Source organism: Mus caroli, chromosome X (assembly GCF_900094665.2).
Source record: "Mus caroli chromosome X, CAROLI_EIJ_v1.1, whole genome shotgun sequence".
In the NCBI taxonomy this organism is placed as follows: domain Eukaryota; kingdom Metazoa; phylum Chordata; class Mammalia; order Rodentia; family Muridae; genus Mus; species Mus caroli.
The window spans coordinates 83,668,931-83,684,519 of record NC_034589.1 but is presented as its reverse complement, the minus strand read 5'-3'; the positions used below and the strand labels follow the sequence as shown (position 1 = coordinate 83,684,519).

General features: G+C 35.4%; 1 protein-coding gene across 1 annotated transcript; it reads right to left on the bottom strand.

The window, feature by feature from the left end:
* Nucleotides 1–8,866: 8,866 nt before the first annotated feature.
* Nucleotides 8,867–11,284, bottom strand: LOC110286270 (protein PPP4R3C-like). Its single transcript, XM_021152715.1, has one exon. It carries the CDS (start codon nt 11,282–11,284, stop codon nt 8,867–8,869), a length of 2,418 nt encoding a protein of 805 aa, XP_021008374.1.
* Between the last annotated feature and the right edge of the window lie 4,305 nt (nt 11,285–15,589).

Genomic DNA, 15,589 nt, shown 5'->3' with positions numbered 1-15,589 from the left:
TTGATCCACTTGGACTTGAGCTGTATACAGGGAGATAAGAATGGATTAATTTGCATTCTTCTACATGGTGACCACCAGTTGAAACAGCACCATTGTTGAAAATGCTATCTTTTTTCTACTGGATGGTTTTAGCTACTTTGTCAAAGACCAGGTGGCCATAGGTGTGTGGATTCATTTCTTGGTCTTCAATTCTCTTCCATCGATCTACCTGTCTGTGGCTGTACCAGTACCATGAAGTTTTTATCACAATTGCTCTATAGTACAGCTTGAGTTCAGGCATCGTGAGTCCCCCAGAGGTTCTTTTATTTTTGAGAATAGTCTTTGCTATGCTAGGATTTTTGTTATTTCAGATGAATTTGCCCTTTCTAACTTGGTGAAGAATTGAGTTGGAATTTTGATTGGGATTGCATTGAATCTGTAGATTGCTTTTGGCAAGATAGCTACTTTTACTATATTAATCCTGCCAATCCATGAGCATCGGAGATCTTCCAATCTTCTGAGATCTTCTTTGATTTCTTTCTTCAGAGACTTGAAGTTTTATCATACAGATCTTTTACTTCCTTAGTTAGAGTCACACCAAGGTATATTATATATTATTTGAGACTATTGTAATCGGTGTTATTTTCCTAATTTCTTTCTCAGACTGTTTATCCCTGGGGTAAAGTAAGGCTACTGACTTTTTTCAGTTAATTTTATGTCTGCACTACTTTGCTGAAGTTGTGTATCAGCTGTAGGATTTCTCTGGTTGAATTTTTGGGGTCACTTATGTATACTATCCTATCATCTGCATGTAGTGATATTTTGATTTCTCCCTCTAAAATTTATATCCCTTTCTCCTCCTTTTGTTGTCTAATTGCTCTAGCGATAATTTCAAGTACTATATTGAATAGATAGGAAGAGAGAGGGCAGCCATTTCTAGTCCCTGATTTTAGTGGGATTGCTTCAACTTTCTCTCCATTTAGTTTGATGCTGACTACTGGTTTTCTGTATACTGCTATTACTATATTTAGATATGGGCCTTGAATGCCTGATGTTGAATTTTGTAAAATTCTTTTTCAGAACCTAATGAAATGATCATTTTTTTCTTTGAATTTGTTTATGTAGTGGCTTACAATGCTGGATTTCTATATATTGAACCATCCCTGGGAATGAAGCCTTACTGATTATGGTAAATAATCATTTTAATTATTCTTGGATTCAGTTGGAAAAATTCTGTTTATCTTTGCATTGATATTAATAAGGGAAATTGGTCTTAAGTTCTTTTTCTTTGTTGGGTCTTTGTGAGGCTTTGGAATTTATGTAATTGTGGCTTCAAAGAACGAATATGTTAGTATTCCTCTTGTTTCTATTTTGTGGAATATTTTGAAGAGTATTGGTATTAGATCTTCTTTGAATGTCTGATAGAATTCTTTACTAAATCCATCTTGTTCTTGGATTTTTTTTTTCTTTTTGGTTGGGAGACTTTGATAACTGATTCTATTTCCTTTGTGTTTTCAGGACTGTTAAGATGGTTTATCTCTTTCTGATTTAACCTTGGTACCTATTATCAGTCTAGAAAATTTTTCATTTCATCTAGATTTTCCAGGTGTGAAAAGGGAACATTCCTCCATTGCTAGTGGGATTGCAAGATGGTACAACCACTCTGGAAATCAGCCTGTCAGTTCCTCAGAAAATTGGACATAGTACTACCTGAGGACCCACTATACCACTCCTGGTTATATAACCAGAAGATGTTCCAACATGTAATAAGAAAATATGCTCTACTATGTTGATAGCAGCCATATTTGTAATATCCAAAATCTTGAAACAACCCAGATATCCCTCAACAAAAAATGAATGCAGAAAATATGGTACATTTATACAGTGGATTACTTTTCAGCAATTAAAAACAATGACTTCATGAAACTCTCAGGCAAATGGATGGAACTTGAGAATATCATACAGAGACTCAGTCACAAAGGAACAAACATGGTATGTGCTCACAAATAAGTGGATATTAGCTCAAAATTTCAGAATACCCAGTATTCAATTGACATATTATATAAAGCCTAAGAATAAGAAAGACTAAAATGTGGATGCTTCAGTGCTTTTTAGAAGAGTGAACAAAAAATACTCACAGGAAGAAATATGTAGACAGTGTGTAGCAGAGACTAAAGGAAAGGCCATCCAGAGTCTGCCCCACTCAAGGATCCTTCACATATACAGCCACCAAATTTAGACACTATAGTGGATGCCAAGAAGTGCATGCTGACAGAAGCCTAATATGGATGTCCCTGAGAGGCTCTGCCAGAGCCTGACAAATACAGATAAAGAAAATGTGGTACATCTACAAGATGGAGTATTCTTCAGCTATGAAATAATATGATGAAGCTTGCAGAAAAATTGATGGAACTATGAAAGAAAACCTGAATGTTGATAAAACCAATAACTGCCATAAATAAAACTAAAATATACAATGAAAAGATTTCTGATGATACTGTCACATACTCAGAGATTGGTGCCTAGCCCAATTTTTGTCAGAGAAGCATCATCCAACAGACAATTATTAGGCAAAATCCATGGAACTTGGAAGGGGAGTTTAGGAGCTGGGGCTTAAAGAGAACACCAGGAGAACACAGACCACTAAAGTGACTAAACTGGGAGGCTCACAGAGACTGAATCAACAATTATGGATCCTGTATAGGTCTGATCTAGGTTATCTGCATATATGTTATGGTTGGTGTTTTGTGGCACACAAAACAGAGGAAGTATGTAGAGGAGGTAACTCTGACTCTTTTAAATAAAATATTTTATTGATTATCTGGAAATTTACCTTAATATAACCCAATCACATTAACTTCTGAGTCCTCCCATATCTACTTCAAAGCATATGATCTCCCCAATACCTAAGAAGAAGAAAAAATGAAGAGAAAAGAAAAATAATTCCAAGTTAAATTTGCTTTGTTTATATACTTAGTGGAACATGCTCTAACTTCCAGTGTCTAGCCCCTTATAGAAAACTGAGTTCTTTCCTACTCCCAGCCCTGCCTCCAAGAGAAATCCATGCACTGTAAAGAGCTACATGTTAGCATTCTTATTCTATTTTTAAGAGTCCATTTTAATAGGTATCTGTCTAGATTTTTCTTTTGGGGGTTACAATGTGGAAGAGAGGTCGACACAGAAGCCTTCCATATTTCTCAACTGTGAGTCCACAGTCACTGATATCATTGCAGAAGAAGCTTTTTTGCCCGTCATAGTCAGTGGCATCATGGATCATAGACTTCCACATAGGTTCTGGTGACATCACTGTCCATGGACATCAACAAGTCTTCAGGTGGTACCACAGAAAATGGACATGCCCATAGTCTTTGGTGGTACCATGGGACATGGACATCACCACCACCCTTGGCCTCAGGAAGCAGGCCAGGCCATATACATCAACATGGCTTCTGGTGGCAGCTTGCCCCTCTGACCACAACATGTCTTCAGTTGGTAGCATAGATGATAGCAATCCATATTGCCTTCAGTCATAACATGGTCCAAAAACATCTACAGGGCCTCCAGCTACAAGAGGACCAAGGACTCTAATATGGACCTCAGTTGAAGAAAGGATGATGGGACATCAACATGGCCTCAGGTGTCATCACAAGCCACCTCTGTGACAAGCATGATAGTGTCCTTGGTATGTTTTTTGCCTGGGTCTGTGTTGATATGTGTGGCCAATGTAATCATGGTGGGGGGGGGCAGGGGAATTTCAGTTGTCTGTGCTAACACCTAAATAGATCTTGATATCTGTGGACCATGGATGATCCATAGCTCATGGATGTTTGCATGTCCTTAGTCTGTGCTTCCTCTAGAGGTCATGTTGACTTCCATTCATACATATCTACACAGAAGGCTAGGTAGACATCTTTGACTCTTTTGTCTGTGTTTGGGATAATTTACTTCCTATTGGGTTGCTTTATCCAACCTTGATATGAGGATGTAGGCCTTGTTTTGATGTAACTTGTTATGTCATGTTCAATTGACATCCCTGGAAGAGTTGTTCTCTTTTTGAGTGGAAGAGGAGGAGTGGATTTAGAACAGAGGGGAGATGGGAAAGGGTGTTGCAAGGAGTGGCGCTAAGGGACACTATGGTCAGTATTTCAATTATGTAAAGTGCTGGGGGCCAGCCCCAGTGGAGGTCTTCTTTCCTGTTGGTTCTTCCTGAGGCAGCAGAGATGGAAAGTTGGCTTAGGGTAAGACTTTGTATTACAAGATATTTAGGGTTGCTGTATAATAATAAAAAGTTTACTTATCTAAGTTACCTTGCTACTGTAGCTGACCTGCCTTCTGTGATACTCTGAGACCAGAAACTGCAGTTTCTTGCACTTAGCTCCTCTTCTTAAAACAACAGGAGATAAAGTATAGGATTAATTGATAGAGCCTTTTCCCTTTTGTCCAGATGCCTTGTGTTTGTCAGGCTGTGGAGGGTGGGGTGGGGTTGGAGCAATAAACTTCTATTGAACCAGAAAAAGAGCACAATACTTTTAGAAGGAAAAACTTTTACATAGGCAAATATGCATAAACTCACATAAATTGATATAAAGATTCACACACACTCATTTATACATTTTCATTTAGATAAGTTGGGTCTGACTTACATGTATTCTCACAATAAAATATGTATACACACACACACACACAAACACACACACACTTATATATTCATATGAAGGAAAAGATCAAGCACCAGTACTGAAAGAACTCACTCATTCTGGATAAAAAATGACCTCCAGTCTTTATTGCATAGAGAAAGAAAAATCTTCTACACTTTTAATGCTAAATAAATTAACCCCAAGTTTGTAAGAAAAAAAAGTCTTTGTCCTTTTAAGAAAGGACCTGTTCAATCGTATAGGAAGGAGAAGACAACATGTTCCTTCTGCCCCCTGCAGCTTCTTCTTTCTTTTCCTCCATCCCTCTGCATTCTGCACATTGCTCTCTTTGTGTTTTATGTTACCTATTGTTTCTAAGTTATTTGACTCTGTTTTCTCCTTCTAATCTTGCTCTCCTCTCTGCTCTGACTTCACAGTAATGCTCTTAGTCTTAATGCCTTTTCTCCCAATGCTATGCCTATACTTCTAAGTTATTCTTGAGTTAAGTTCTGTCTAAAAAGTGTTCTGTCTAAAAACATCTCCTCAGCTTAGTTTCCTCTCAGCTCAGTTCTTCTCAGCTCAGTTTTGACTCTTCTCTTTGTCCTCAGCACTTGAACATCTTCCGAAGTACATGATCACATGTTAAAAAGTTCATTATAAGTTCTCACCTACAATCAAATAATAAATTGGATGAGAAATTTACAACAGAATGTTTACATGCATATCCACTAGGTGTAATTATTTGACTAATCATCTATCACCTCTCACAGCTCCTCAGGTTTACAGAAAGTTAAAATTCATAGCTAAGTTTTTTTTGTGAGGTTTTATATAGATATACCCAGGCAATGTTTTATCTTCTATCCTAGCACCTATACTAAATCACTAGTTCCCTTTTTATGACTGTTGGTTAACTGTTTTACAACCTCTTGGAATGTGATCTGAGGAGGAGAAAGTCTGGATACTAAGAAACAATTAACTGGTGACACATGGGAGACTAATGGAGCTCTCAACACAGTTTTGACTATGAGAAAAAGATATAAGCCGGGCGTGGTGGCGCACGCCTTTAATCCCAGCACTCGGGAGGCAGAGGCAGGCGGATTTCTGAGTTCGAGGCCAGCCTGGTCTACAAAGTGAGTTCCAGGACAGCCAGGGCTACACAGAGAAACCCTGTCTCGAAAAACCAAAAAAAAAAAAAAAAAAAAAAAAAGAGAAAAAGAAAAAAGATATAATAGAAGTCCTATTATAAAAGAGCTTAATAATCACTGATACAATTTTAGGAATTCTTATAGGATCATCATTAAGACTTAAGAAGTCATCTATTTGTCTATATAGCATCATTACAAGAGAGTAAATCTGCATAGATCTGCAGAAATCTGTTCAAAGAGGGTGGGACAATACTTAGTGATTGTTATATATGTTTAATCATAACAGAAAAAGTATAATAATAGTAGGAATCTCTCCTAAATGAATTATTTTAGGGCCTTACTTGTAAGAGCAGATCTGTGGTACAATTATCTGAAGCATACCATCTCAGGAAGATCACTTGCTAATTATTAGCTTGTCCTTTTGTGGCTTCTGACAGTAAATAATAATAATAATAATAATAATAAAAACAGTAAATAGTAAGGTGCTAGTAAGAGTCGTTCTCAGACAAGCAAGGCTACATAGAAGACTTTTACACCAGACAGGCTACCTGCAAGAATCAGAATCCTCTTACCCTAAATATATGAAACCACCTCCTTTGTACAAATTCAAATTTAAGTCAAAATATGATTTTATTTTATTATATTTTAAGCTTTTAAAAATGGTATTATAGTTGCTATTCCTAATGTTCAATTTGTCAAATTTTGTAAGTAGGTATGAAACACACTAGAGGTTATTTGTAATAAATAATGTATTCATTTCATGCAACTATTATACCTTGCATCCACAGTGTGGGTTTTTCTCAATATAAAATGTTTGAAAATAAAAAAAAAAAAAGTAAGAATCAGAATCCAGAAACCAGCTTATCTGTTGTGTTGCCTAAATGCTATGCAATGTGCCCTGGGTTTTCAGGGTTTGTGGTCTGTTACTCTTATTGGGATAGGCTTTGGTCATGAAGCTTTCTTTGTGTCATTTCTGCTTACCCATATTTCTGTAAATAACCCCAATACAACTCATTAGTTCACTAAGCTGGACTTTGGTGATATCTGTACTTTACTTTGTTGTAGGTTCCATATCCGGGGTGAATAAGCATATATATTTCGTCTCCCCAGGAAAAGTTTTGTCACACAATAACATTGTGACATAGCAATAGGCCTATGGGAGAGAGGGGTAGTATCTTGTGGTTTACATGAAAACTGTACCTACATCATTGGTCCAAGTGTTTGAACATTTGGCCCATAACTGCTGGCATTGTTTGGGGAGGGTATGGAAACTTCAGAAAATAAGCTTTGCTAAAGAAAAAAAAAAACATCACTGAAGGTTAGCCTTGAGGGTATATAGATGCTCCTTACTTCCAATTCTCTCTCTCTCTCTCTCTCTCTCTCTCTCTCTCTCTCTCTCTCTCTCTCTCTCTCTCTCTCTCTCTCTCTCTCTCTCTCTCTCTCTCTCTCTCTCTCTCTCTCTCCTTCTCTACTTCTTGCATATAAACAAAATATGACTATGAGCTTTTTACTCATCCATCAGTATGCCAGGCCTTCCATGCTATTTCATGGGCTCATCCTTCTAGAACCTTAAGCCAAAATCAATCATTCTGTGAGTTTTTATATGTATATGTGTATGCATATTCATATATGAATATGTATATGTTTATGATGTATATATGTATGTATGTATGTGTGTTGTTAGTATGTATATCTGTGAAGTGCCAAGATTTGCAGGAGAACACTGCCAGTTTGGGAATGCAGGAAAAAGATGACAACGTGGCTCTTAGAACTGGACTTATACCTGCAGTCTTATGAGTTCCTATCTGCTGAACCATCTCTCTAACCTCCATATACTGACTTTTGTCATGCTTTCCATAAAATTTTACTAATATGCTTTCTTTTAAGGTATGAGACATAACATTTAAGAGACTGAGTCTCAGAAGAGGCTCTGTCCTTACAATTTTGAGCAAGGTTAAAATCATTAAATACTATGTAGTGTTTTACAATTAGACTAAATACATTTTGTATTTCTTTACGAGATAGTAGATGGTTATGACTAAATAGTTATTTGCTTGGGTGTTAAGTAGACAAAGGGTTAATTAGTATAGTTAATACTTAACAGAATTTACACGTTGGAGACAAACTTCTGCTGAGATAATTGAGATTTGAAGACCCATCTTGAATATATATAACACTATACCACTAGCTGGTGTTCTATACTAAATAAGAAGAGAAATGGAATTGAGCCTCAGATATCATCTAGGTGCTCATTTATTGTAGGTAAAATGTGACAGAATGCTTTAGATTCCTCCCAGAACTGGAGGACAGTCTACTCCCCACCAGGATGAAATGTGTTCTTTCACTCTATAAGACAAACTCAAATTTTTCTGTGAAGTTGTTTCTGTAAGTTTGTTTTCAGCAAATATATATATTATCTATTATAAACTGTATATTTGAAGCACCCTGTTTAATCCACTGAAGATCCTACAGAAACCACACTAGAAATAGTACTATATTGATACTGATAGTTGATATTTCTTATCTAAAAAGAAATACATTAACAACAGCACTTTTAGGATCTAGCTTAGCACTTTATTCACAAAAATTGTACTGAATTGCACTGAATGTTGTTTCCTTATTGTCATTCATAATGTTGAAGTTATGTTAAATCTTCACAGAAATGTTGAAAAGTCTCACTTTATTTTTACTTTAATATGACTTTGTCTTCCATACAAACAAAAGATACTTTAAACAAACTTAAGTTTATGAAAAAATGCCATTCCTAGACACTTGTTTTGAAAGTAGGCTTTGCAATAATCTCTTTGTTGTTGCTTCTAATACAAATACTTTAGCAAAAAAAAAAAAATTACTTTATCAAACTCTTTCCTCCTTCCAAATAATGTTTAAGTTGTTCTTGATATGAAGTTATGACTTAGTTACTCTTTATTTTATAATATACATTATATTATGGAAGGTTTGTTATATAAAATTGAGGCCTCTTATTCATTATTTTGTTCCATATTCTATATCCAAAACTCCATAGGAGAAAGAATTTTTAATTAGATTTTTCAATTTGTGATATTTATAGAATTTAATTTGAACGAGGAGATAAGGGCCTCATATGATTTATAAACTAAGGTTAGGTCGTTTTGGAGGGGGTTCTTCACCTTCATTTTCATTTTCATCATTATCATAAGGATCAGCGTCATCATCACCATCAGTATCATATGGGTAATCCACTAAAGCTACAAGGCTGTTACAGTGAACTGTACTCATTCCATTATCAGAATTATCACCTTGAGATGGAGAACATTTAGAGGCTTCACATGATTTTCTTTTAGGACATTCTAGTTCATTTTCTCTTTCACTTGTCTCTTTAATTTTCATAAATATATCATAATTATTTGGAAATTCACTTCCTATTTGTATAATAGCTCCTCTGCCTCCTCCTCCTCCTCTTCCTCCTTCTCTTCCATCTTTTTCCTTTTCTTCTTCTGTGATTCCTTTACAACATATATCTTCCTTGACATTTACCTCCATAATTTTGATATGTCTACAACATATTTTCTGGTATATTATATTATCTAAATTCTTTTGTATTACACTTTCTCTCTTCTTCTCTTCTTCATATTTAGTCTTCAACCCTTTAAACGTCTGGACATACTCAATTGATTCAAAAGCAATAAAAAATTTTTCCACAATGTTTACAATGAGAGTCTTGATGTTTTCTTGTCTTATAAATTCAAATAGCTCAATAATAGCTGAATTTAACATATTGTACCGAGTTCCATTGCTCATAAACACATTTACAACTGGTTCAAATAGGTTGTTCTTAATTATGTAAAGATTATACATTTCATCATTAAGGCCAATCATCTTTCTCATAAATCGGAGAGCACACAAAATCAGAAAAGTATGCTTTGAATTCATCAGCACCAGGATTCTGCTGAGCAAGTTGTTGCTCAAAATATATTTTTTAATGTACGTTGAATGGCATTGTACACAAAATGTGAGTATTTCTAAAATTACTTCAAGCAGTTGTGCATTTTGATAATCATCAGGGCAGATGCTAGCCCTATTATCATCAATGTCATTTTCTACTGTCGTGGACAAAATTGGTGCTGTAAGGTTACTAATGCAATGTGTATAGAAGAAATTCAGAAATCCTTTTCTTTCATATTCATTACTTGTGACAGGCATATTTTCTGGATCAAGAAGAGCATGAAGAACTACTGGTAAAATGATGCCTTGTGAAAATTCAGGGTCAGAATCACAGATCATTTTTTTGATCATTATATTAATGAGAAGGTCATCATTATCTTCACTGTCCTGAGCTTCCTCCATTGAATATGCTTGAACTACGTGAGGATTGTATTCTGCTAGAAAAGCAAATATATCTAGAGCAGTTATTTGTATTTGGTTATCATGCATGTGTACTATGACTTTCAGAGCATTCATGATTCCTAGCTTTATCAGTGTTTTTATTAATGCATTTTTTTCTTGAGACTCTAATATCTTAGCAAATGCACAGAGTTCCTTAAAGAATAATAACAATTCATGCCTTCTCTCATCACATACAGTGTTATCTTTTAACTGAGCAAAAATTTCAAGCAAAAAAATTTTATCTTCCTGTATCATGGTAATTATTTCAATTTTATTGAAAAAAATCATAGTGGTAAGATCAGAAAGAAGATTTGTGTCAACTATGGATGGGGTGGGCAACACAATATCATAGACATATTGCATTCTGTAGGTCTGTTGTATTTTTTGCCTAAGTTGGGATTGTGTTATTGGGATAATGTCCTTGAATTTCACATTTTGAGTCAAGAATTCTCTATGCCTCTTTGGCGGATCCGAACCAGGGTCATATTCAAGGCATCCTACCACATCCATGAAAAATTCATCAGAACACATGATCTTAAACAAGCGTGTATCATTTAGAAACAGGATTCCTTTAATGATGCCATTCAAATATTGTAAGCCTTCAATGTTCAGCTTTTTTTCACAAGTTTTGAATAGTTGCAGCAATTTTTTAATGTAATCTTCATTTTCTAAGACCAGCACCAGCCTTTCCTTAAGGCTTGGCATTTCACTGACAAGCTTAAACAAATTTGTAATGTTTTCAACTGTAGAGACTTTAGAATTTGGTATCTCAACCTGATTCCACTGCAGGAGCAAATTGTCAAAGCCCTCCAGATCATCAGTAATTTCTTTTGTCAGTTCTACATTTGGATCTTTCCCTTGAACTTTGCAGATATCTTCCCAGATCTGTTGACAGCCATTTGCTTCCTGGAAATGTATAGCCCAGCCATGGTTCTTACCTTCAGACAAAATGATTATATCCCCTTCTTGTTTCTTATAGGGTACATTAGGATATATCTTACACTCCATAATCAGTGAGTCATCTGATTCTGAATGAACAAGCAGGCACATGCCTTGGAGCCCCTCGATGTATTTGGTTGAAATTTGTCCTGTGCCTAGGTCTTTCCACTGTTTGTCTTCTACCATAACATAGACTTTTACTCTATGAAGTTTGTTGTCCATGTTGTTCTCTGACTTGCTTTCCTAGGCCACTTCTGTGCATAGACCTTGTTTTTTTTGTTTTTTGTTTTTTGTTTTTTTGTTTGTTTGTTTGTTTTTTTGTATTCTGGCCAAAGGTTACTATCCCTTATTACCTTGTCCAGGAACGTTGCCACAGTTGCAATTCTGAAAAATCATAAGAGAGCAGATCACTGGGGGTTAAATGAGTGACAAAGTCTAAGAGAGGACCCAAAGTCACTAGTGGAGAAGGCCCTGATACTTCCCAATCCTGACTGGACTATCACCAACAAACCTCTTTCAGGAGCACTTGAGTCTCTTAGCCTGCCTTTGTTCTGACAGAATCTTGTGATTCCCCCAAGAGTCTTCCAAAAAAGAATGTTCTTATGTAACAGAGACTGTTAAAGGGACCTGCCTCCCCTACCTTAAAAATGGAAGTCTAAAGCCGGGAGGTGGTGACGCACACCTTTAATCCCAGCACTCGGGAGGCAGAGGCAGGAGGATTTCTGAGTTCGAGGCCAGTCTGGTCTACAGAGTGAGTTCCAGGACATCTAGGGCTATACACAGAAGCCCTGTCTCAAAAAAAAAAAAAAACAACAAAAAAAACAAAAAAAAAAAAACAAAAACAAAAAACAAAATTGAAGTCTAGAAAATACTATATATCCTTTCTGTAATAGATTTTGTTTCTCAGAAGTATTTTCACTCATGAGAAGTATGGTTCTCAGGCTTTTAGCAAAAAGGAAATTTCATTAACAATGGTTTAGATTAGTCCCTTTGTCAATGAAAGGCTGGAGCAAACAAGAGAAAAATACATCATCTATACATAGTATGCCTTCCCCAGAACCAAAGAAATAAAATTGGGTTTCTCTACAAGGCATACTTCTGTACATCTTGTACTCTGTATCACATGCCTATATACTCAGGGACAATATTTTTATGAAATGGAAAATGTTAGGTCCAGCATTCCATTCTGTTCACCATGAAATTCTAGCGGTGGGTAAAACAATTCCTCAAATGGTTTCATTGGCCTAATCATGAACTTTGGTATTTAAAAGAACTGGGTCATAGAGGATGTGAGTGAAATTTTGCTAAGATACTTTGAATTACGGCCCTATGGTGCCTTGAATATGCTAGAGCCATTTCTGTGTGGCATCTTGGCCATCAGAAGTCCAATACCCAACTCAAGCACACTTAACCACAGGCCACTCTGGCTAGACTACCAGAGAGGAAATGGAAACAGCCATCAAAAATCCAAATTTCAAAAAACAAACAGCAACCTAACAGAAACAAAAAACCAAAACAAAACTCAGAAGTTGGCACCTAGAATAATAATCACAACAAACCCAGATGCCTATAGACCAGTATAAGAAAATACTCTATAACACTCAGGGTATATTGTCAGTAGTAGAACCTAGCTATCATAGTCGAGCAAACCCTGAATATCCCAGCACGGCTGAAGAACAAAAATGTATAATTCAAACTGACTCTATGAATGTGGTAGTGGTCTTTAGAGAATAAATGACAAAGTCACTGAAAGAGATCAAGTAAAACACAATCATTTGAATTGGAGGAAATGAATAAAGTGCTCAAAGAAAACCATGAAAACGTAAACAGTTGGAGGATATAAAAAAAAAATCTCTTAAATGAATCCAAGAAGCACAGGAAACAATTGAAGGAAATGAATAAAATAATTCAAGAACTGAAAGGGAAAATTGAAGCAATAAAGAAAAAACACAAACAGGGGATTGTGGAAATTAAAAAAAAAAAATCTCTGAAAATAAACAGAACTTACAGATGCAACTATGACCGACAGAGGACAGGAGACAGAAGAGAGAACTTTTGCGAGTGAAGATACAATAGAAGAGATAGACATTTCAAAGAAAATGTTAAATTTAAAAAAAAAAAACTGACACAAATCATCCAAGAAAACTGGGATAATATGAAAAGGAGAAGCCTAAGAATTATAGGAATAATGGAAGGAGAAGATGCCCAAGTTCAAGGCCCAGAAAATATTTTTGATGATGTCATAGAAGAAAATTTTCCTAATCTAATGAAGGACATTCCTATAAAGCCACAAGAAGATTACAGAACATCAAATAAATTGGACCAGAAAAGAAAGTACCTTCATCACATAATAAGCAAAACACTAAGCTCAGAGATAAGGAAAGAATAATAAAAGATACACATAAAAACCACAACTAACATACAATGGGAGACCCATTGGAATTATACGAGACTCCTTAAGAGAGAATCTAAAAGCTATAAGGATAAGGAGAAATGTATTGTAGACTCTAAGAGACTACAGATATATATGAGACTATTATACTCAGTAAAAATTTAATCACAATATATTGAAAAAACAAGATAGTTCCTTTAAAAAAATCAAATTTAAACAACAATTATCTACAAACCCAGTCCTATAAAAGGTACAAGAAAAATCCAACCCAAGAAGGTTAACTACGCTTAAGAAATCTAAGGCCATAAATAATCTCACACTAGCAAAACCAAAGAAAACGAAACAAGATCACACACACACGCACACACACACACACACACACACACAAAACACATGCACATGCATGCATTCATACACCCAGAAGTCTCTCCCAAATGACAACAAATAATAAAAAATGCACAATAATTATTCATTGATATCTGTGAATATCAATGGACTCAGTTCTCCAATAAAAAGACATGGATTAAAAAAAATATTGCAAAACCCAGAATCCATCATTCTGTTGCATATAAGATATATACCTCTTTTTTTAAAGATATATACCTCAACATCAAAGATAGACATTACATTAGAGAAGAGGGATGGAAAAAAAGATTTTCCATTCAAATGGACCTAAGAAACACATTGGTGTAGCCATTCTAATATCTAACAAAATAGACTTAAAATCAAAGTTAATCAAATGAGATGAAAAAGGCATTTTACACTTATCATAAGAGAAATCTACCAAGCTGATATATCAAGTTTTAACTATGCCCAAAATATAAGGTCACCCAGATTTGAAGAAAAACAGTAACAACAACAAACAAACAAAAAAAAAAATCAAAAAACCAAAAAACCCCACAAAACTATAGCATAAATCATGTATTGTGAACCACACATTCTCAGCAGTAACCTTCAGTATTCTATTTTCATGCAGCCAAAAAATAAACAGACAAATATTAGAAGTAACTGAAATTATAAACCAGACTTAACTAATATTTCACCCAAACACAAAAGAACACACCTTCTTTTCAGCAAGTTATAGAGCATTTCTGAAAGTTTTCCATATTCTCATTCACAAAGTAGTCTCAACATATACAAGAAATTGAAATAATCTCCTGCCCTATCAGACCTCCAAAGTTTAAAGTTGGATTAAAAAAAAAAAAACAAAAAACTATAGAAACGTCAGATAGTCTATAAACCCATGGAAAGTAAGCAATAATCTACCGAATGACAACTGTCAAAAGGCAGAAATAAAGTATTGAAAGACTTCCTAGAATTCAAAGAAAAATGATTGTAAAATATATCCAAACATTTGGTACACAATGAAAACACTGCTAAAATTTCATTGTGTTTCATAAATTTGGGTATGTTGTGCCTTCATTTTTACTGAATATTAGAGAGTCTTTAATTTCTTTATTTCTTCCCTGACCAAATTATCAAAGGGTTTTCTGTTGTTTTTGCTGTTATTAAATTCTAGTCTTTGTCTGTGGTGATCAGATAGAATGCATGAGATTATTTCAATCTTCTTGTATCTATTGAGGCTTGTTTTGTGACCAATTATACAATCAATTTTGAAAAAGGTACCTTGAGGTGCTGAGAAGAAGGTATATTCTTTTGTTTTAGGGTGAAATGTTCTTTATATATCTCTGAAGTTCATTTGGTTCATAACCTATACTAAGTGAGGATGCTTCAATCCTACTAGGGAGGGAGAAGAAACCAGAGGGCAGAGGGAGGGAGGTGAGTGGGAGAATAGAGAGGGATTGGAAAATGAGAACCTAATCATGTATTGGGGAGGTGGAACAGGAGAGAAGCCCTCAGGGCCATCAGAAAGAACATAAATATGCAACCTTGGGGAGGTGTGGGATGTAAGGGGACCCTCTAGAATATACCAGATACCTGATATGTGAAAGACTCTCAGGACTCAAATGGAAGGACTTTAGATGAAATGCCCAACAGTAGGAAGAGGGAACTTGTAAAATCTATCTCCAGTATAAGGACAGGGCATCAATTTGGGGAGAATGTGGTTGACATCCCACAGTAAAAAACACTGACCCAGAATTGTTCCTGTCTAAAAGAACAGGGAAAAAAATAAG

Coding starts and splice junctions, on each gene's coding strand:
- LOC110286270 (XM_021152715.1), bottom strand. CDS start 11,284: ATGGACAACAAACTTCATAGAGTAAAAGTCTATGTTATGGTAGAAGAC.